Source organism: Rhineura floridana, chromosome 2 (genome assembly GCF_030035675.1).
Source record: "Rhineura floridana isolate rRhiFlo1 chromosome 2, rRhiFlo1.hap2, whole genome shotgun sequence".
NCBI classification, from domain to species: Eukaryota; Metazoa; Chordata; class Lepidosauria; order Squamata; family Rhineuridae; genus Rhineura; species Rhineura floridana.
In genome coordinates this window covers 229,882,820-229,905,162 of record NC_084481.1, presented here as the reverse complement: position 1 = coordinate 229,905,162, position 22,343 = coordinate 229,882,820, and the positions used below count along the sequence as shown (strand labels likewise).

The following is a 22,343-nucleotide window of genomic DNA, read 5'->3' as shown; positions in this document are numbered from 1 at the left end:
ACCACTGTGGGGTGTCCTATACATACACAACTACGCACACAGGCGCACATTGAAAAAAAATGTCGAGGTCTGGCGGTAGATGTTAATGATTTGCTGGCTTGTTGAAAGGAATATTGTGGAAGTCACTGTGGAGGGGGATTTCAGAGCGAAGGGTTGACTCTCTTGATCGCCACTTTGCTGAAAAGGGTCCAACGCAACGCAAAGGAGTAAGCCCTCACCCGCCAGCTTCTCAGTCAGTCCTCCTTCACCCTTCCCCAATCACCAAAGTGTCACAACTCTTGGACAAAAATGAGAGATGCTCTTCCGCTGAATTGTTTCCTCTAGGCCACCCCCACCCTCCCCCACCCTCAGAAAAGCCACTTGGGGGTGTTGAAAGAACCTCCATTAACACATACCCAGCGTGAGTGTCCAAAAGCCATCTAGCTAGAGATTGGTGGCTTCTTCTTTAAATTAAAATAAAATAAAAATTCCCCCTCGGAAAGATGGGGGGGGGAAGGGAGAGAGAGGGGAAAGAGGAACTTAATGGGTTGGAAATCGCTGGCTGGGATGCTTTGCAATAATTCGTTAATTGCAGTGGGAAACTCATTTGATTGCAACACGTCCCGGGTCAGAAAGCGACATAAAGAGGCGAATTAATTGGAAGAACATCAATAGCGCCAGAGATGCCGTTCCATGAACGCGACAGAGACGGAAAAGATTGTTGTTGTTGTTGTTATTCACGCCCAAAAACACATACACACATCCTGTTAGTGAGACTTCTGTACTAGCTTCAGGATCATCTCTGGGCATGATATGATGTGCGTTGTCCGAGCAGGAGAAAGGGGGGGGGGAGAGATATTTTTGTGCAGCGCCGAGCGCTTTCTTTGAAGCACTTTTATCAGTGAGGCAGGTTGGAGGAGATCGCCCGTCTCCTCGACCTGACACGAGGTGGCTTGCGAGGAGTAATTTCACTTTCCTCTGATTCCACTTCATCCTATTCAAACGGCTTTCTATGTCTGTTTGAAACGTACTGCTACCCGCCTTGAGCTTTGGGGTTGGAGCGGGCTATAAATGGCAATCTCTCTCCCTCTCTCGTATATCTTGTATAAATGTTTCTTTGGAATAGGGTAGACATACGAGGCCCTCCTTTTTCCTAATGATCGTGCTCCGACCGCCCCTGCCCCTGCCCCTGCCCCCGCCCCCCAAAACACAGCGACGAACCCTTTGGATAGTGCCTCGCAAAGTGGAGATGTGTGGGGTTTTCTTTTGGGGAGGGGGGTTGAGAGGAGAAGGGTCACCAGCAATCAGAGGAGGGCTGGCGTGCCCTTGACGCTGCCTGGGCCTAGCCTTGCCACTAGCTAGGCCACCTCAGCCCCCAGCCCCATTATTCCCAAGCAAAAGTTTCCCTGACTCTTCCTAGCAGTCGCGATGGCTGGCGGGGTCTTTCCCATTCTCCAGTGAGTGAAATGTGCCGTCACTATTGACACCTCTCTCTCTCTCTCTCTCTCTCTCTCTCTCTCTCTCTCTCTCTCTCTCTCTCTCTCTCTCTCTCTCTCTCTCTCGTGTGTGTGTGTGTGTGTTTAACCTGGGCTCCTGCCGGGAGGAAGGGCGGGATATAAATCAATCAATCAATCAATCACCTGCGACTTAAGAATGATGAATCTAAGTGGAGCTTCAAGGCTTCCACCTCCACCGTTGCTGTCTCCGCTCTGTTGAAATACTTGCGTGGCCTAAACCCAGTGTAAAGAGCCGGCTATGCACCATCCTCACACATACGTGGGGAAGGCTTTGTGGCCTGCGTTTGTCCTGGGTTCACATTCACATGCGCACGCGACTCTTTAACTTGCGCGAAATATCCTGAGTGCCATTTCTCCTGGGTCCGGGACGATGATGATTCCCCCCTCCATTTGCCTCCCCTCCTCTTCTCTCAACTTCCCCGTTTCCCCTACTTTCCTTCCGCGGCGACAGCGGCAGGGTAGGGCGCTGGACTGCTTGAGGCCGCGGTCTCCCTCCGGTGCCCGGGGCAGCGCGCCGCTGAGGACCGGTTGCAGGAATCCCGAGCGGGGAGCTCTCTGCTCCTCTCTGCTCCCGCTGGCGGGCCAGAGCGAGGACAGGGCGCGGGGCTCAGGTGGGCCTCCTCTGGCCGGGCCCAGCAGCCGCCCGGGCTCTTCCCGATGGCCTTCAGGGGACCGCTTTTGCCCTTCTTCACCAGCCGGCCCCCCAACTTCCGCTCTCTTTTCCTCCGCTCTCCGCGGAGGAAGCAGCTGAGGACCGGCCAGCGGGTTTTGAGTGCTGCGGCAACAGAATACGGAGAGCCCTGGACAGCCAACCCGGGGTGGGGGTGGGGGTCGGGGTGGGGGTGGGGGTGTTTGCTTTGCTTTGTTTGCTAGCTTTCCGCACGCGCCCCACGCGCCCTCCCGTCCCCAGGTTGACTTGTAGGACTAAGGTGGTAAGTCGCCCATCTCCCTGACTCCCCTCACCCCTTTGCCTCTCTTCCTCTGCCCCATCGACTTAGGGGAACCCGACTGGTCCAGAGACTTCGACCCGGCATGTGCCTATATGAGCTTGCAGGCGAGGCTCAGAAGGGGAGGGAGTAGAACCTTTTCCACCGTGCAGAGAGAGAGAGAGAGAGTGGGGTGTGAGAGTGGGGTGTGAGAGTGGGGTGTGAGTGTAGAGAGTGTGTGTGTAGAGAGTGTAGTGTGTGTGTGTCTCTCTCTCTCTCTTTCTTTCTCTCTCTCTTTCAAAAGTAGCTGCCAGTTGCTGTCTGACTGTCCCCCTGGCGCAGCAGCGCCCTGTTTTCCTTTCCTCTCCTGTTGTCTGTTTTTATTCTTTTCCCTCTGGCTTAGATGTGTCAATCATTCCCTGCTTGCCATTGGTTGGCGCGCCGGCGTCAAAAAAGTTGCCCGGCCGGCGCTTTCGCAGCAAACCAACCCGCGAGAGCGAGCGAGGCAGCGAGCGCGCCCAGCCCGCGGTCAGCTGCCGTTCTTCAAAAAGTCAAATCTCGCTCCGGCGCAGCCTGCCGCGACGCCCCTCCGCTAACCAGAGGGGGGGTTGTGGGGGTCTTTGGTGGTGTTTTTTTTTAATTTTTTAAAAAATTATTAAGAATCAGGTAGCATATTTTGCAAACCCTAACCCTTCCTTCAATCAGTAGAAACGATCATAATTAACCATGATAAGTAAAAATACAGTTTTTACTTCTTGAAGAAGGCGGAAGATGTCTAACCCTCTTCCTTGTGATTTCTTTTGTAGGAGGGAAACTGGCTTTGTGAACTAGGTTAACTCGGCCGCATTGTTTTGCCTCATTTTTTTTAACCTGCAGATTTTCTAGAAGCTTTAAGGTAAGTGAAAAATATATCTATTATCTTGTTTTCTAGAATTGGCATTTTATATTTTGTTAATTTCGGTTTTGAAAAGAAAGCTTTCGACGGAATGTTAAGAGTTTCCCTCCCCGCTACAACCTCGAACCACTAGAAAGCAAATTGCGTTCAAATCCGTGGGACTTCGCTCTGCTTTTCCTTGGAGAGAGGTTGTGTGTGCCTGCGTGTTCCTTTTTAAGGTAGTCTTTTCCCTGGAGAAAGTTGGTACTTGGGTTTACAAGAACACCAGACGTATTTCAGCTATAGGAGTCGAGATATTTTTTTTTTAATCGTTAAAACGTCTCCTTCGTATTTAGATTTTGTTTCCCAGAACAAATTGAAACGAGCACACCCTGGTTCTTTTCTTTTACTTCGGTTAATTTTCCAGCCTCTTCGGTTCATCCTGGGCCTTCTAGGTTAATTGCTTTTTCTTTTCTCCGGGGGAAGGGAAATTAAAATAAATCAGAATTTCTTAGGAAAAATGCAAGCGATAAAGGTTTGTGTGTGTGTGTAGTGGTCGCTTAATTCAAACGCAACTTCACAGCAAGTTCAGTTTACGCTTCAGACCAGTCCTGAGCTTGTTTATTCGGAAGTAAATCCCACTGAATTCAATAAGATTTACCCATAGTAAGTGTGTACACGATAGATTTGCAGTCGCTCTCCCTGTAGAGTAAGGGGCGCGCGAAAGTAATTTAAATGTAAAGTTTGTAGTTCAGATGGATTGTGAATCCAACATTTATTTATTTTCTTCCTGCCTTTCTTCCTTTCTCCCCCCCCCCATGGGAATCGAATCCACCCAGCTTCCGGGTTATTGATAAGTAGATTTCTCCCTGAGAGCCCGATCCATCGATTAAGCACAAACTCGGCTCTGGGTCTGCCAAGCGCTTGCAGGAAACTCCTCAAATGAACGGGAAGTTGCATTAGAAATTGAAGAATCGAGTTAGCAAAGTGGGGTGGGGAGAAAGTTTGGAGAGAGGGGGCTGGTTAGCTGGGATTCAACGTGGCTGAAAGATACCCCCCTCCCATTTTCTTTCTTTCTTTTCTTGGACCAAGGTTGTTACTAAGTTAGCAAGCTTTGGAGTCGCACAGGGCTCCGAAGCAAGAAAGAGAAAAGCAAATAGGAGAAAGAAAGACATTAAGCCAGGGTCTTCTCTCTCTCTCTCTCTCTCTCTGATAATGGAAAAGAGATTCCATGTGGGGAGCAGCTGGATCAGGAGAGATCCGCCTTGATTTCGGTTTGGCTGGGGGAAAAGACCCGCTTTCCTAGCAACTGGGACGAGTGTGGGCCTGAGAAAGCGCCGGTGGTAGTTGGCCCAGATTAGGCTGGGCAGAACAGGCAATTCCCACCACACACACGCACACTCAGGCACGCCGATCCAGTCATGTTCGCTTGGAAGGACCCGCTATTGGCGTCGGTGGCGTTGAGTCCTGAGGATCGCCCCACTTGTATGGCCAGCGAAGGCGTCTGGCTAGCTGTTGCGGCGGAGTAAATGTGCTGAGGATCGGGAGCGCCTCCCTGCCCTCGTTGGCCCTTTAATCGCTCCTCTGCAGACGGCACCCATTTAGCACACTTCTGAGAGCGCGAGAGTGGAAGTCTAAATTTTCTCTCTCTGAGGCGCGCTCGCACTTCCCTAAGAATTACAGAATACGTCTCAATAATTTTCCTAGCAGTAGTCACAGGGCGATTTTTTTTTATTTTTTACTTTAAGGGATCTTTAAAGGATCTTTCTCTTTAAAGGATCCCTAGAGAGCGGAATGAGCAGAACTCTTTTTATTTACAGCGGGCCTTTCCAGTCGCTGGGAGGGTCATTGGTTAGTTTGTTGCTTAAACTGTTTTTCTTGAGAACGCAGCTCTGGTCCCTTCCATGGAACGTTCTGTGAGGTTGCACGCTTCCTTGGGAGTAAATTCCATTGAATTCACTTGGGCTTGCTTCTGAGTAAACGTCCAGAACGAGCTGTGAAATATTTAATGCTTGCTTTATATAATGCGTGTGTATGCGAAATAGCACAGATATCCAAACATGCCACAGAGGTATATGTATATTTTAAATGAGAGTTTGTTTGTTACAGAAGGTTTGACACGTAAATATTCACATTTGTTGACCATTAATATGCATCTGTGCTCTTAACGTGCTTCACCTTCCTGAGTATATATATCCTCCCACGATTCCAGCCATAATTACTTGGGAATCCTAAGCATTTAACTTGGTTCTTTTAACAGGGACAGCCTCCCCCCCGTTAGGATTCCAAAAGAGGCGTTTTGGATCGCCGCCCACGCCTCTGCGCCCTTGCTTCAAGGCTGCCCGCCTGCCTGCCATAAGCACCCCACAGTGCCTTGAGGCCGATGGGACTCGTATTTGCATCTAGGATCGCTTTTCCAGTCGAAATCCAGTGGGTCCAGGGGCAGACGAAGCCTAGCCACGTTGACTCGGAATTAAATCAGTGGGACTTCCTGCCCCTGGAATCGGGCGTAGAAAGGTTGCAGCTTGGCCGAGCAAACCACATCCCTTGAAATCCCAGTTAACTGTGCTGAGGAACCCAATTTATGGCCCAATCCATTTCCCCTCTCTGTGCCCCTCACCCACCCATTGCGGGATCCACGACTAGATCTTCTTACTTGGGGTTCCAAGAAAGTGGCTAAACCGAGGTTTGCATCCACATCGAAACAAACCTCCTTGAGAAAACAAAGGTGCCAGTTTTAAATTGATGCGCCCTGGGGAAGAAAAAACCGAATTGGCTAATCAGGAGCGACGTTCTGGATTTTCAAACCGAACGGCTTTTCGAAATCCCCAAACAAATTTTGGGGAAAGTTCTGAAGTCTCCTTCACTCCCCACCCCCCACGACACCCAAAACAAGAGAAGGGGAGAAGGGGGGAAGTGGTTGTGTGGAACTCATAATATATTCGTAACATAATTGTGTTGGTCAGATACTTCTGTTTGGAATTCGGTTTGGGGAAAGAGGATCGCCAATGCGGCTGTGCGCATTTATGAAAAGGGGGGAAGAAAAGTGGGGCAAGGCATTCAGTTCGCTTGTTGTTGTTTGTGGTGGTGGCGGTGTTGTTCTGGAAAGTATTTGCAGCCGGCGAGAAAGAGAGGGAGAGGTCTGCAATTGTTAGTGAACCTGGTGGAAACGGGCCCGCTCTTTCTCTCTGGGATCAACCCTCTGCCAATCTATATAATGTTTTCTTTCATCGTCACCAGGCAGAAAATTAATCAACCCAAATGATCCTGAGAGCTGTTGCCGGCGTCCCGTAATTAAGGAACGTGTGCCGCGCGGATTATCTCGTTAGTTTATCAAGAAAACATTTATTATAATTAATTCTTGGACGGGGTAATTATAATTGAGTAGGGACAGAGCAACTGGTAGATGGGGTCCTTGAGGAGGGGGGGTCTGGGGAGGAGGGGAAGAGAGAGAAAAGCGACAGATTGCACAAAACAGCCGTTAGATCCAGATCTTCCGTAGGCAAGGCCAGCTCACTCCTCCTTTGCTAAAGGGGTTTGACTTCGGATCTGGTAGGGAGCGAGAGGGGGCAGGTTTTCCCGCCCGAAGGCTTGGCAGAGCTAGCCTCTCTTTGTCTCTGGATGTTTTTACAGTGCATCCCGAAAGGTGTTTACTCAGAAGCAAGACCCGTGGATGCCCGCGAGAGACTTGCTTGCCAGTAAAAAGTGTACTTGGGATCGTAGCCTGAGCGTGCCAAAAAAAAAAAAGTGTCTTCCTTTCCCGTCGATGAAAAAAGTGTGTGCCTGCGCGGAGTTACTAGAGAAAAGAATTCCTCTTTAAAAAGAAATAACTTCATAAGGGCACGATCTCGCCGGCAGGTAAGCACTTGGAAGTCTTGTGGATTTCGAGGGGAGGATCTGGAACACGTGTTTCGCTTCCCCCCTTTTTCCACAGTGGAAATCGATGGGGTTTAAACACGCGTTACCTTGGGCTGGATCGGGTCCAGAGTTGAGTGGAAGACTTTTATCCTATTTCTAGGGTTGGGAGGTAGTGCAAAACTGGATCTGACTTTTCTTTTTAAAAAATAGCAATGCGGTATGATAGGCATTTTAAAACTTGTTTTCCAAAGCATCAAGTATACCCATCAATCGCCGTTGGCTCAAGTCTTTGCCTTGGGAAACGCCGGCAGGAATTCCTCATCCATGGGAGGGCGTGTCTAGAGGGACACAGCAGGAACGTGGAACCCACCTGAGGCATATTTACTCAGAAGTAAGTCCCACTGAGTTCAGTGCGGTTACTCCCGAATAAGTGTGGCAAGGCTTGCAGGCGGTGGCGCGGAGGAACCGTAAGCGTGTTTTCTGAGAAGCAAGCCCTTTTGTGTCCGGTGCGGCTTACTCCTTGCTAAACGGGCAGAGACCGTTTAGGCTGCCGTCCTAAACACACTTACAAGGGAATAAGCGATTTACTTCCAAGGATCGCGCCGTTCATTGCTCCGTAATGGTTGACTTGGAAACGATTTAAACAGGCTCCACCACCCACCTCCTTTCCCCGGTTTGCTCCTACGAGGTTTTCCCTTCCGGCTGATCGTCGTCTGCAAGGCGCTCTGGTAAGCTCCAGTCGCTGACACGAACTTTCGAGGTTGTGGGAGCGGTCGTTGGGAGACTGACTATCGCCAAGACTTAGCCCTGCACCCCGATTCCTGGGCAAGTTTACTCAGGTGTAAGTTCCACCCAGTTTAGTGGGGCTTACTGCCGGCTACCATGCCGCCGAAATCAGTGGTGAAACTGACATTGATTTGAATGGACCCGGAGGGCTGTAAAACAAATTAATAAAAATGCAGGTGACATTGATATATATATATATGTATATATGTATGTATATATATGTATATATGTATATATATATATACACACACGCACGCACGCGGGCGTGGATGTACTTCGGAGATCAGCAATTACACTTAAGTGCCTTAACTTTCTCAAGTACTGACTGCTTAAATTGTATACTTCTATATTTTTAATTTTAAAAGGGGAGAATTATCCTGATTTTGTAAGACGTTGACCATCCTAAAGGCATTTTCTTATATTAAAGAAAATGCGAACTTCCAAATAATGTAGAATGTCAAACAGTATGGACATCGTCAGCCTAATAAACTCCCACTGGACATGATGGGACCTCTGAGTCAACAGGGGCACGATTCCAATCCGAAATGTATATTGAAGTAATGCATTTACTGGGCCAGCAAAAGCGTTACAAAATAGTAGGCGGGCTTTTCGGGTTTTCCAGAACTCTTCCGGTGCACGGTCGTTTTGCTGGTCATGGGAAACTTTAAAAGCCGGCCGAATTCCTTCCCACGGCTTGAAAGGCGCTGAGTTCTGCCTGGATTGGGCCCAAAGATATTTCGGACCCGTTGCCGTCCGTCTTGTCACTTACTTGCTCATTCTCATATTTAATTCTTCAGACACATCTCATCTCAAAAAGTTTGCGTTTTCCTGTGTATTTATATGGAAACATCCAAAAACACATTAGGGCTAAGATCTTTATTAGGCTAACAAAAAAATAAATCACAAAGCAATGTCTAAGCCTTGTGATTCTTTTGTCTGACCTAGTCAAGGTGTTGCCTTAATTTGCCTTTTTAATGTTTGTGATGGGCCCTTTCCTCTTTCACAAACACAGATAGTTTGATAGATTCTGGGGAAATGCATAGGTATTCCCTATACAGAACTATCTCTGTAGGGATCTGAGAGATTCCCAAGGTCCAGAGCCTCCAAGATCTTAAATTACAATTAAGATGCCTTTCAGGACTCACTGAGATACGTTTCAGTTTCAATTTGAGCGAACTGGGGACATATCGCCTCCGTTCATGAACCTGCGGTGCGCTGGGAGGGTATATAGCCTAACCCCCGATTCCTCTTTCGCCCGGGTTCTTGGGTTGAAAGTTTAACCACTGGGTGGGCCTCTCACATTTGACCTGATGGAACCTAAAGTAAGTTGGTGAATGGGAACTCCCAGCCGCGGGAAAGCGTGGAGGATCGCCTTGCGCCAGAAATCCGAAAGGGCGGGTTTCTTTGATATTTCGGAGGATGGGTTCCGAGTAAGGCTGCGATTCCACGCCCTCTTTACGTGGGAATCAGCCCCACCGAACTCACCTTGGATACCGGCAACCATTTTAACGCGGTTCCACCTGACGTGAGGTTACGGTAAAATACCCTTTGCCGGTTAGCTGGAGGATACAGGCGTACAATTACCCAGCGAGAGTTGACTTCGGGATGTTTGCGGACTTCTGGATAGAATAGAATTGGCCGGGTGCCTGTTCGGAATGGCGAGCGGGTCGCCTGCACGACTTCGTTGCCTCAAGGATGGCGTTCGCTGACGTCATCGGCACCCGCACTAGCGTCACTTTTCGGGAGATGTCGTCCTTATCCAGATCCTAGCAGGGAATTAATTCAGTCGCATTGAATTTCAGTGGGGCTTTTGCGAGTCACTCCCATTGAAATCAACAGAAATGGATTTCCTTCCGTATAAATGGATCCGGACTGTAAGGGGGGGGAGGCGGTTGCAGACTGAAATATACGACTTTGCGGGGTGGCTGAGAAGTCAGCCTCAAAAACTTCTGAGGTGTTTTTCGAATTCCCGTTCCCTTCATCTCGCAGTAAACCCGCGCGGTTTGGACCGCGCTTAACTTGGAACTCAGTCCCGTTGACACGGCTGAGCTTCTGCCGCCGAGGAAACGGCTTCGGGCTCGGCCTGCAGAGTTGCATGCTCGGAAACCCTTGCCCTTTGAAATCTGCTCTCCCTTTCGAAGCGCAACGTTGAGAGTGCCTGTAATTTGCCCCCCCCCAAAAGGAAGGGTTGTGATTTTCTCTTGGGAAGGGATGCAACAACCTCGCCCAGTCAGTGTCCTAAGTGGGGGTGTGGGTGGGGGGGGAGAGTTTGTGGTGTAGATCTGAGTTCAAAACTTCCTGGGTTCAACTTTCTGGGCGTAACCTCTCCGCCATCGCCTTAGAAGGAAGAAAACAGAAATCTTTTAAAGTTAAGAATGACTGAAGAGTCAGCCATCCCAAAATGCTCCCTGTCTTTCTCGGGGCGGGGAGGGCAACAGGCCCTGCCGCCTCCTGCAAAACTTCAAGCTCATTAGATCCTTGGAGCCGCCGCAGCCCACCGTTTTGCTGCTCCCAAATGCTCAAGGCTTGAATCTGTCAGGAGCGGTTAGCGTCACCTTTTGGAATCCTGCGAGGCTTTCACGGGGGGGGGAATCAATAGGGCTTGGCGGGGAGGGGGGTTCAAAGGGCAGCTGACATCCAAATAGGTGTTAAAGTGAATACACACCTCCGAAGGACCGCTGGAGGGCGGGGAATTGGGGGGGGGATGGACAATGAAATGGTGCAGCTCCTTATCTTTGTGGATTGGTGCTCAGACTGAAATTGGAATGGGGGGGAACGCAAACCAGGGTCTCTTATTTCCGGGTACTCTCTCAGAGGCACAGGTTATAATCCCCCTCGATTAAGGTAACCCCCTTCCCAAAAAATGTCTGGAGGATTGATTTTTTTAAAGGGGGGGAGATTCTCCACTTCATGCAAAAGTTAATTACTTGTTTGCTTAGCTTGCAACAAGCTCCCACCCCTCCCACTGTTTCCAAAAGCCTTCGAAAACTGGGGGACTTTTTTTTTTTTGCCTCTAAATCTAATTAGCCCAAGTGCTAATTAGGGGGAACTAGCTGAAAGAAATCCCTTCAGGCATGCAACGACAGAGGGGCTAGTGCTTTAGGGGAGGCATCCAGCCCCCAACCCCAGCTTAGATCTTGTCTAAAGTGGGTATTTTAATTCTAAACGTGGGGGGGGTTGCGAGTGAGTAGGGATGCTTCTTCTTTTGCAATTACAAAATCCGGGGCAATTAAAAGACCTGGGGTGGGGGATACGGACAACAGATACCCTCTTTTGTCTTCGAGGAAAATGGGGGGTGGGGAGAGGCTTTGTTTAGCGGCCTTATTTATTTAGCCAAGGAGTTCTTTGTGTCTGCAAAATGGGCCCCAATCAAGTTTTGTTGGAGACAATTAACGACTTGGTAAGCCCAGAGAAACCCAGGCGAATGCCCCCTGGGTAGCCGTCCAGTGCAGCAGGCAAGAGTGTGCCTGCGTGCGTGTGGGTTTTTTTTGGGGGGGGGAGGTTGTTCCTAAGGAAGGAGGGAATTACTGTATATATGCACTGGAACTTTTGGGGGGGGGGGAGTGACGCCGAGGAACGCGCCCTGTAGGCTGCACCTGGGCGGTTTTGCAAGCGGCGCTGGTCGACGGTGCCTACTCAGCCGCCTTCTGGAGAAGGAACTCAGGCGCCCTCCTCTCTTCCGAAGGCGTCCGCTTCACCAGAGCTTTGCTTTCCCAAGAATTCCTTCATCTCTTTCACACTTCCTTCCTCCCTCTCTCTCGCTCTCTGTCTCTCTTTTTTTAAAAAAATTAGGCCCTTCTTCCTCGGCAGACTTCCCCACCCAAAGCTTCTGAAGAAGAAGAGGAAGAAGGTGGAAGAGGAGGATCCGGTCCCCCTCTTCCCACCCCCACCCCGGGATTTTGGCCACCTCGCCTCCACCCCCACCCCAAATTTAGCATGATGTCTTATCTTAAGCAACCACCTTACGCGGTCAACGGGCTGAGCCTCACCACCTCCGGGATGGACCTTCTCCATCCGTCCGTCGGGTACCCAGGTAAGCAAAAAAAAAAAAAAGGAGGGAAAGGAGGGATGGAATCGAATCCCCTAGGAGTGGCGGAGGAAAGTTTTGGGCAAGATGCAGGAGTTTCCAGGATTTGGGGGCGGGAGGAGGGTATGCTGGAATGGTGGCTGCCCGCCCTCTTTGATGGAGGGCAGATGGCTTTTCGGGGCAGATATGGTTAAGCGCTCTAGGGCAAAGGCTGCAGGAGAATTGTTCCTCTCGCTTTACCCCATCCCATCCCCCCAAATTAGCGCTCCGTTTTCTCCAGGCACGAGAACTTTTGTCTAACTTTGCGGTTCCCTGCAAAGTGCGTCCTAGAGATTTCCTAAGGATATTTTTTCCCCTCCAAAGGCTGGCTTGCCTGGAGATGGTGACACTGGGAGTGCGCAGTTGGAGAAGGGTTGGGGGGCTTCTTTAGGGTGGAGAAAGGCTTGACTGAATCTGTGCTCCCCCCCATGGATCAGTGGATGCCGCAGCTCGATCCTATGCAGGCTCCCCCCCATCTTCCATTTGAAACGGCTTGTTCTCGAGTCAGGGCACATAGGAGGATGGCGACCTTAGTTCTGAGCTTTGCTGTAAGCTGCCCTGAACCCAGAGATCAATGGGATTTATGATTTACTTGCTTGCTACCTTGGCACAGTCATTAACCAAAATGGAGACAATAGTCAAGAAATCAGAAGAAGGCTAGGACTGGGGAGGGCAGCTATGAGAGAACTAGAAAAGGTCCTCAAATGCAAAGATGCATCACTGAACACTAAAGTCAGGATCATTCAGACCATGGTATTTCCGATCTCTATGTATGGATGTGAAAGTTGGACAATGAAAAAGGCGGATAAGAGAAAAATCAACTCATTTGAAATGTGGTGCTGGAGGAGAGCTTTGCGGATACCATGGACTGTGAAAAAGACACATAATTGGGTGTTAGAACGAATTAAACCAGAACTATTACTAGAAGCTAAAATGATGAAACTGAGGTTATCATACTTTGGAAACATAATGAGAAGACATGATTCATTAGAAACGACAATAATGCTGGGAAAAACAGCAGGGAGTAGAAAAAGAGGAAGCCAAACAAGAGATGGGTTGATTCCATAAAGGAAGCCACAGACCTGAACTTACAAGATCTGAACAGGGTGGCTCATGACAGATACTATTGGAGGTCACTGTTTCATAGGGTCACCATAAGTTGTCATCGGCTTGGAGGCACATAACAACAACAACAAAGCCTGCTCTGGTCTCCACTAAAAGTTGTGCAGCTTACTTTCGAGTAAGGCGCTTGCGTTGTCCCGCCAGGCTCCTTCCGTGAGCTGAAATGAGGCTGCGATCCCATACAGACTCAGCTAGGAGTAAGCCTCATTGAACTCACTGGGGCTCCTTCTGAGGAGGAGCCCACAGGCTTCCCCTCTGTCCAGACCTTAGGGGTGAGATTGTGGCATGTAGACCCCGATCTCCTGGGCATGTTGATTCGGAAGTAAGTCCCGTTCTCTTGAACAGGGCTGACTTTCTCCCAGGATTGGCGTAGCTGGGAGCGCACAACCCGATCCTACCACAGCTGAACTTGGGGAGTCACTTCCTGCTGAGGAAACAGCTGAGGGAGGGGGCTGTGGTCCATCTTTGGCAGGAAATCCTGAGCTTCCTTCCGAGTTGACGTGCCGTCCAGACCCTGCTCTGAGGGATGCATTACTCTGGAGGAAGCCCCAGGGGACTCTGCAAGGAGGACCCACTACTGGCCTTGGGAACAGCCCTCCAGTGCCTCTGGCTTAAGTGCCTTGTGGATGGGCCTGAGCAAAAGGGCAGGTGGTGAGTTTGCCAGTCCTGGGGCTCCCTTTGCCCCGGCCCTGCAGTCGTGTTGGCTTTCCCTGAAGTCCGTTGGTCTGCTTTCTTCCCCAGCCACCCCTCGGAAACAGCGGAGGGAGCGCACCACCTTCACCCGGGCGCAGCTCGACGTCCTGGAAGCCCTCTTCGCCAAGACCCGCTACCCGGATATCTTCATGCGGGAGGAGGTGGCGCTCAAAATCAACCTCCCAGAGTCCAGGGTGCAGGTAAGCTGAGGAGGACAGGGTGTGTTCCCCTCTGAAGGGCCGCAGTAGGTCAGGGCCAGAGCACCCACTTTTGCCTGCAAGAGGCCTCAGTTTCAACATCTGACATCTCCAGGTAAGGCTAGGTAGGAAACCCTCAGTGTAGAGTAGGTGGTCCAATGGTCTGGCTCACTATACGGCAACTCGAAAGGTCTAGATCACTTCCAGCGGGCCCCCAAAGATGAGTGAAAGCAGATTCAACAGTGGAGGATCTGGCCATTTCAGATTTGTGATGGGGAGCAGTCAAGAATAGGGGAGAGGGGAGAGGTATGTTTGATAGGTATCAGTCTCTCCTCCTGCCTCCACACCCACCCACGACAACCCTGCGCAGTTGACCACTGGGGTTCCCATTCAGCAGAACTGTGGCCATGTGACTTTTCATGGTTGCTTGAGATGGGATTTGTTGTACTGGGATGCCATTTCAAATTTCTAGGGGTTAAGGAGGAAGAGTCTCAGTAAGGCATCAAGGGATATAGATGTGGTCTGAAGGCGCGTGAGGCCACCACCTTGCTGAAGCTAAGCAGCCCTGGGGCTGGTCAGTGCTTGGATGGGTTACCGACTGAGAACCACAAGTAAGCCACCTTAGGTTCCATGACCAAAGAAAATCAGGATCTAAACCTAAAACAAAAAATAGTGAAGAAGAAATAAAGAAAAAACAGAGCATTTTCAAAACATTTATTTGATTACTTTCCCATACTTCATATAGCTGGGTTATGAATACAGGTTTAGCAATCACTCACCTGTTTTTATGCACCCACTGAAAGGAGAGGAAGGAGAAGAATGATCTATAAACATATATCCTCTATAGGTAGACGTATTTATTTATTTTTTATTTATTACATTTATATCCCGCTTTTCCTCCAAGGAGCTCAAGGTGGCATACATGATTCTCCCTCTCCATTTTATCCTCACAGCAACCCTGTGAGGTAGGTTAGGCTGAGACTGTGACTGCCCCAAGGTCATCTAGCAAGCTTCATGGCTGAATTGGGATTTGAACCCTGGTCTCCCAGGGCCTAGTCCGACACTCTAACCACCATGGAGGAGCCAGGATTAGTTGTGGTTCCCTGTTCAGGGCACAAAGTGGGGAACCTGGTGTTGCTGCTGTGTGTAATGTGTGAAGCCCTTCAAAGATTGGGGATGAGGCTGAGGACTGTAGCAGGCAACTCCAGCGATGGAACCAGAAAAAAATGGGGAGGGGCACAGACACTAAGACATTCAGGGGCACAGAAGGGGCAAAATATATTTCTAGGTGGGTGAAATATACTAGGTGAAGGAGTGAGCTCCTTGTTTGGGGGCACTTGTCCCCCCGCCTGGCAACCAAGAGCTCTTCTGTATCTTTAAAAGTTGTGCAGGGGGAAGGGAGAATTCCACCTTGTGGTTTTTCCCATTACAGGGTTGCAAGAACACCTGCACTTGGCTGACTTTCTCTTCTCCTAAAGATACAGGATCAGTCTCAGGCCCTGAACCTGGCAACCCTAACACTGACTTTGCTGCACTTTGAGTTCACACCAGATTCCTGGCTGATTCATCTTTAATACAGAACAAAGCAGCAGATAAGATCTCCCTCCACTTCTCAGTATTTTTTTTAAACTGGGTGCAACCTAGCTCTGTCAAAATCAAATGGGGTCCAGTTTGGCCAATGACAACAGAAGGGTTTGTCTGCCAAACGAAACAGTTGCAACCATGGGGCTCTGACCCCAAAGTTGAGCTATACGGCAGGTGTCATTTGGAAGCTATCCTGGAAGAAATGCAAACCTCATGATTGGGGAAAGGTTTCTTGGTGCACTTTAACTCCTAAACTTAATTAAAGGCTCAATCCACTCATAATAAAAATTGGTTATGAAGAATGCACTTTTCTGTAAGAATTAAAGCACAATGCAAATCTAGCATTTTGGGTATACATGCTTTGAAGACACAGTTGGCTGCAGCATCCTAGTGGTGTGTATGCTGCATACGTGTAATATGTATGCGAGATGTATAGTGTACATACACATACCAAAATACCCCCCCATGCCCCAACCATCTCCAGACCCTTGTGTCATAATACATTACAGTTTATATGCAGGTTTCCTGCAACTTTCATGTCAGAATTTATAGAATCTGAAATGACCCTGGATTTGGAAGCAAATCCCATTAATTTCAATGGCGTTTGTTTTTCAGTAAGCCTGAAAGGGATTGAGCTGCCTGAATATTTGCAAGAAAGTGGGTAACACAGATTTGCCAGAAGAGATGCCCCCTTTCCCAGGACACACTTGATGACACCACATCTAGGTCATGGGCCAGTCACTGTCTCTCAGCCTAACCTACCTCGCAAGGTTGTTGTTTGGCGGTTGTTTGGGAGGGGGAGGACCATGTTTGTATGCCACCTTGAGCTCCTTGGAGGAATGGTGGGATATAAAATAAATAAATTCTCCCTGATAGGGAGGGAGGAGTGTGTCTGTGAGTCTCTGTGTGTAGTTCAGATTATATCGGGGGGACTGTACTCACTGCAGAGTGGAACTCCCTTCCAGCTGTTCTCTGTGCCTTTCTGCCTGGAAAAGTTGCACACTGTGGAAACGTTCAAGGCCTTCCAAGTGCTAAGAGAGGTGACCTCTTGCAACAGAGCAGCCTCTTTCTTAATGTTCTATCACACATGAAGAAGCCAAGGGAGGCCAGTTGCACTTACTGATGCATCTGGGGGTCAAGGTGGCCAAACAAGTAGCCGTGAAGCACAATGCCACACCTGCCCTTAGTGCTATCGCTGTGAAGCGAGCTACGCCATATTGATCAACACCATAATCCACCCACAGTTGGATCTTATCTGCTCCGAAGCCTTGACTTTGCCAACCAGTAAAGCAATATGTTTTTGTTTTTATTCTGTTTCTAGTTTGCCTAGAGACTATTTTTGTATGAGGTGACTAATCAATCCCTCGAACAGATAAATAAGACAACAAGGGCGATAGCATGCAGCTGCTTTCTTTAAAAACAAGTCTATATAACATTTGCATGAAGCAGGACTTCAGCATATGCAGCAAGGTTCAGGCCCACAGCAAATGTGTTTGTTTATATTTATTTATTTTAGAGTTTTCCATCTTACCTTTGTGTTAAAAAAAAAAAAAGATCAGTGCAGCCAATAATATGAAATATCGAGAGTAAAACAACAAACTAAGCGTGATTATGAATCTGCTACAGAAATAACTTCATTTAAAAATAGCAGCACATCAACAGTCAACAAACAATAAACATTTAAAATGAGACCAGCCCAGAACAGCATTAAGAAGCAATGCTTACTTCACTATTGCATAGCAATATTTAGCCTAGAGAAAAAATCTGGAAGAATATACCACCTTCCTCTTGGTTCTGCTTCCGCCTCTTTTTTTCTTTCTCTCCTCGCCTTTTTTCTCCTATGCAAAACTTCCAGCATTCAAAATTCAAACTATAAGAACCCATCAGGCAGCAACATGGGGGCCCTACTTCAGGCATTGGATTAGGGGACCATGAAAGTAGCAGGTTGGCTGCTTTAAGAAAAATAAAATGTTTGACATTGGGCAGGAGGTTAATATCTTCAACATGAAATCAGACATGCACATTACACTTCTTTCCCAGAGTGGCAGCTCCAAGGTGGTACCAAAATGGCAGCACTCTAAAGCAGCTGTGTGTGTGATTGGTGCCATGGTTGAGGATCCAGCTATCTGGTACTGCCCCTCTCCTTGTACCAACCTGCCCATGATTGGACCCACCGTGGAGGACCTTTTGGTTCTACCATCATCAAAGAAAGGCTGGGGTACCAGGACTTGTAATATGGCCTCTGGGGGGTGGCACTCCAGTTGTGGAATACTCTTCCCGCTGAGGTTAGGCAAGAGCCAACAGTGGTTAGAGTTTTGAAAGCTAGGTGAAAACATTTCTCTTCCACTAGGGCTTCTGAACTTTGAGTATTGGCCTTGCATTGAGAGGAAGAGATGGAGAAATGTTATATACCAAACTGAACTCTGGATTTTAGATGTTTTGATTTTTTTAAAAAATTGCTAGTTTTATATGTGATTGGTGACCCGCCTTGCAATCATTTTATGATGAAGAGTGGGATATAAATTTTTACATATAAACATTTTGGAAGTGTTTCCCAAGGCTAGCAGACAGAGAAGTGTGGGAGGGAAGGGCTACACATTATACAGACAAAGGTGTTGGAATGCCTGGAATAAGCCACTCCACAGCAGATCACAGTTTTTTGAATGCACCCTGATTAAAATATCTTCTTTGCAGGGAGTTCTATTAACATGAGGGGCATTCAAACCAGCAACCCTCTTTCTATAGTCTAAAATGGTACAATCCACTCTGCCACCAAAAAAAGTCTACCAACTCCTTCCCAGCTCATTCATTCAACTGCCTGCACAGACCTTGCCTTCCTTTTTTCGCCCCAGGGGGTAGAAAGTCAACAGGAACAGGCCCTGGGAGGAGTGAACATCAGAGAGACAAAGGATAGCCTTCAGAGTTGCTGTGCCCCACGGAGAGTTGCGGGTGTTGTGTTTGAGGGAGGAAAAGCTGAAATTGGCATCCCCAATCTGAAACCACCTTCCTTGAAAGCAAATCCCATTGATTCCATTGGAGGATGCTTTCGCATGCATGTGCTTTGGATGGCGGTCTTTCATGTCAACCCTATCCTACCATGAATCTGAATGGGAAGCAGCACAGGGTTACACATCTTCTTGGCCGACTGCTCCCCATTCAAAGACCTGATCCTGTATGTGGGCTGGAGGGGAGGAAGAATATACAGCCCATTTCAAAGAACAGGCTTGCTACCCTCCCACCCAATTGCTCGCTTAATTGTTAGCCCCTCTCCCTTTCTGATACTCTGTTCTTTTTAATTAAGGGCTTGACTTCAATAGGACTTAAGTGGAGGTCCTTGGGGTACCCTAAGCTGGCAAGCTCACTAGCTTGGGAGGGGCTTCTCTCCTCTTTCCCCAAAGTGGCCTTACTAAGCAATTGGGTTTGCTTAGTTTTACGTGTGAAATCATTGGTATTAATCCCTGTTGTCGGACTAATGCTGTACAGAAGCTGACCAAGCTTACCTCCCCTCTAGTGGTCTGAGATACAATGATCCCCTTCAACGGGAAAGCTAGGGAGCCTCTGTTGTTTTGTCAGAAAAACAGGTCACATAAATAATAAGGATGTCTCAAATATGATGAAGCTGGGGGCAGGGGAGGAGAGTCAAATAATATCTGGCTACTCAAAGTGTCCATGATGATCATCAATGGCCACTTTGTCTCAAATCACTGGTCTTGGCTCCTGGGAACCCATCTCTGGCCAGTGTGATGAACCAACACTGAATCTCAAGCTGCAGGCTGAGAAGCCTCCAAGCTAGACATATATTGGCCATGCTTCCATTATGCCAGAGCACCATGCAGGCTTCCATACCATTAGACGTATTGCCTTATTTTTCACCTGTAGCAGCAGCAGCAAAATAATAATAATAATAATAATAATAAATTCAGGTGCATGTTGGAACATCCTGCTTGGATAAAGCATACAAGGAATTTTGAGAGGAGCTAAACAGCTGAGAAAGCTATAAAAAATTCACAAAAAAAATTAATACAGGTCATTAGTCAAGTCATGCTGTGGGTTTCATCTGCCTCTCAGCTGCACCGGGTGTTCTTTTGGGAGTCCAGGGTATACTAAAGGTAATCTTTCCATTCAGTGAGCAAAGCTGATCAGACCGAGGATTAGAGTTGCAATCAAAAGCAAAGTTTTGAAACAAATATGCTCTTGGCTCCCAGAAGTCTGTCATTCAAACCATGCCATGCATTGTGGTGAGACAACATTGGGTCTTGACCTACTCAAACAAAGCATACAAGGAATTTTGGAGAAAAGAAAAAGAGACCCGATAAGAGTAGTGACAATTGTCAGTGGAATTCCACCTTCCCTTAAATGCTATCTTCTGGCTTGCAATCACAGCCATTGTCCTACACGTGTTTGCCGTGATCAACATGGCTGACAAACATTATTCTTCCTTCTTCCTCTCTTTTTTCCCATTGGTTTTCCAGGTGTGGTTCAAAAACCGTCGGGCCAAGTGTCGTCAACAGCAGCAGCAGCAGCAGAATGGCGGTCAGAACAAAGTGAGGCCAGCAAAGAAGAAAACCTCTCCTGCTCGAGAAGTGAGTTCAGAGAGTGGAACCAACGGGCAATTCACACCTCCAGCCAGCACCTCAGTCCCAGCCATTTCCAGCAGCAGTGCTCCTGTGTCCATCTGGAGCCCCGCTTCAATCTCCCCACTCTCTGACCCCCTGTCCACCTCTTCTTCATGCATGCAGAGGTCTTACCCTATGACCTACACTCAGGCTTCTGGCTACAGCCAAGGATACGCTGGCTCCACCTCCTATTTTGGAGGGATGGACTGTGGATCTTACCTAACCCCTATGCATCACCAGCTTCCTGGACCAGGGGCTGCCCTTAGCCCCATGGGTACCAATGCCGTTGCAAGCCATCTCAACCAGTCTCCAGCTTCACTCTCCACCCAGGGCTATGGAGCTTCAAGTTTGGGGTTTAACTCAACTACCGATTGCTTGGATTATAAGGACCAAACAGCCTCCTGGAAGTTAAACTTCAATGCTGACTGCTTGGATTATAAAGACCAGACGTCTTCTTGGAAGTTCCAGGTTTTGTGAAGACCTGTTAGGAACCCTTTGTGGTGGCATTGATGATAACGATTGATAACAATAAAGATCATAATCATGTTGTTGAGACAGACCAGACAGAACCCGTGGTGGGTCTGAACATTCCAACTGTAGTCAGGTTTTTGGTTTAAATTAAAGAGAAACAAACGTGAGCAGGACACAAGTAAACAAAACAACTGAAAAAGACAAGAGAGACAGTGTGCCGTGATCTCTTCTAGTTTCATCTCTCGCTCAGAAGCTCTGGAAAGGACAAGAAGGAAGGCTGCCTGATGTGGACAGAGAGCAGAACCCCAGTCCACTCGTTTTTTTTCATAGTTTTAGCCAACTGCTGGATTTCTTTGTCCAGATGGAATGGGGAATCATTCCAGCTATGGGCCAAGTTTTCTGTGGGAGGGGGGCTGGGCTGGGTTTAGGGTTTTGTTTTTGTTTTTAAGAAAAATGTCTAGATTTTTCTTTCTTTCTTTTGTGTGTATGTGGGGGGGTATACCCCTTCCTCTCACTCTTCCCCAGTTTTTGTCATCCAAACCTTGGTTAAAAACATTATATATATATACATATATATATAAATGGACAATCTCTCTCTCTCTCTCTCTCTCTCTCTCTCTCTCTCTCTCTCTCTCTCTCTCTCTCTCTCTCTCCTTTTAATTGCTTCAGGGCCAGCCTTTGGCAAAGTTGGCCCCATGAGAAACAAAGAAAGGAAGAACTTGGTTCAGAGCTCCATGGGTTGTGGGACTGATTGTCTTAGATGCACTACTTTATTTAAGAGGAAAAATAAATAAGAATAATGTCCATAAGGAGTCAATATGTAGTTTTTAAGAGACAATCAGTGTGTGTCTTATATAAATGGTACATCTGTGGTTTTTACTCTGTGCTAGACTTTAAAACTGTGATCTCCTGTATTGTGTGCAACGATGAACCAACCCTTCACTAGCAGAGGGTTCTGCTGTGATTTTAGTTTATAATTAACAGTGAAATTTGAGCAACTGGATTACATATGACCACTTTTCCTTTTCTTTCTTCCTCTCTCTTTTTTTAAAAAATGCCTTTCACCAGAGGTACACTGCACTGAAAAAAAAAGTTTTTACAACAAGCTGTCTCTGAATTAATAAATGAAGCATTGAGATTTTGAGAGGAAAAAAGCTGGTCAATGGGGGGGGAATATGAGGACTTTAAAAATCATCAGTAACAATAGCTTACTGTTGGGAAAGCTAGCAGTAAAGAGAAAAATATTTAAGACATTAGTCAATTGCTCTGACCTTGAATTTCCAAAAGGAGAAAATCATCATTGTTGTTATGCTTGCAGGTGTGAAATTGAAAAACAAAACAAAACCAGAGATATATATGCATAAACCTTTTCTTTTCTGGATTTGGCAGATATGTATAATTATATTAAAATGGTTCTAGCACAAGCTATGGTCTTGTCTTCCCATTTCCTTGCAAAGGAACTTTTTAAGGAGCTGGATTCAGCTTGGGGAGCGGTTTGTATGTGTGTGTGTGGGGGGGGAGAATGCGATGCTGTCCCTTGCTAGGCTGTAAGGCCTGAAAATACATTTTCAGACAATCTCCCTGATTTGTTTTAGCGACATTTGTGGAGTTCTTAGATGAACGGATCTCTCTCTCTCTACCGGAGACTGAAGCC

At 47.8% G+C, this 22,343-nt stretch overlaps 1 protein-coding gene across 8 annotated transcripts; it reads left to right on the top strand.

Annotated features, from left to right (window-relative positions):
- The first annotated feature begins 1,714 nt into the window (after nucleotides 1-1,714).
- Nucleotides 1,715-22,051, top strand: OTX2 (orthodenticle homeobox 2). 8 transcript variants are annotated; one of them, XM_061612482.1, is made up of 7 exons: nucleotides 2,905-3,088; nucleotides 3,229-3,317; nucleotides 6,930-7,154; nucleotides 7,406-7,545; nucleotides 11,733-11,973; nucleotides 13,870-14,021; nucleotides 20,075-22,051. In XM_061612482.1, the coding sequence occupies exons 5-7, from the start codon at nucleotides 11,877-11,879 to the stop codon at nucleotides 20,693-20,695; spliced, it is 870 nt and encodes a 289-aa protein (XP_061468466.1). In that variant the 5' UTR covers nucleotides 2,905-3,088; nucleotides 3,229-3,317; nucleotides 6,930-7,154; nucleotides 7,406-7,545; nucleotides 11,733-11,876; the 3' UTR covers nucleotides 20,696-22,051. The 8 variants fall into 8 exon arrangements, with proteins under 8 accessions (XP_061468465.1, XP_061468464.1, XP_061468466.1 ...); XM_061612479.1 differs by lacking the exon at nucleotides 7,406-7,545; XM_061612484.1 differs by lacking the exons at nucleotides 2,905-3,088; nucleotides 3,229-3,317; nucleotides 7,406-7,545 and adding exons at nucleotides 5,095-5,147; nucleotides 6,537-6,620.
- Nucleotides 22,052-22,343: the final 292 nt, after the last annotated feature.

Coding starts and splice junctions, on each gene's coding strand:
- OTX2 (XM_061612481.1), top strand. CDS start 11,877: ATGATGTCTTATCTTAAGCAACCACCTTACGCGGTCAACGGGCTGAGC. Junction 11,974..13,869: donor TCCGTCCGTCGGGTACCCAG/GTAAGCAAAAAA, acceptor TTTCTTCCCCAG/CCACCCCTCGGAAACAGCGG. Junction 14,022..20,074: donor TCCCAGAGTCCAGGGTGCAG/GTAAGCTGAGGA, acceptor TTGGTTTTCCAG/GTGTGGTTCAAAAACCGTCG.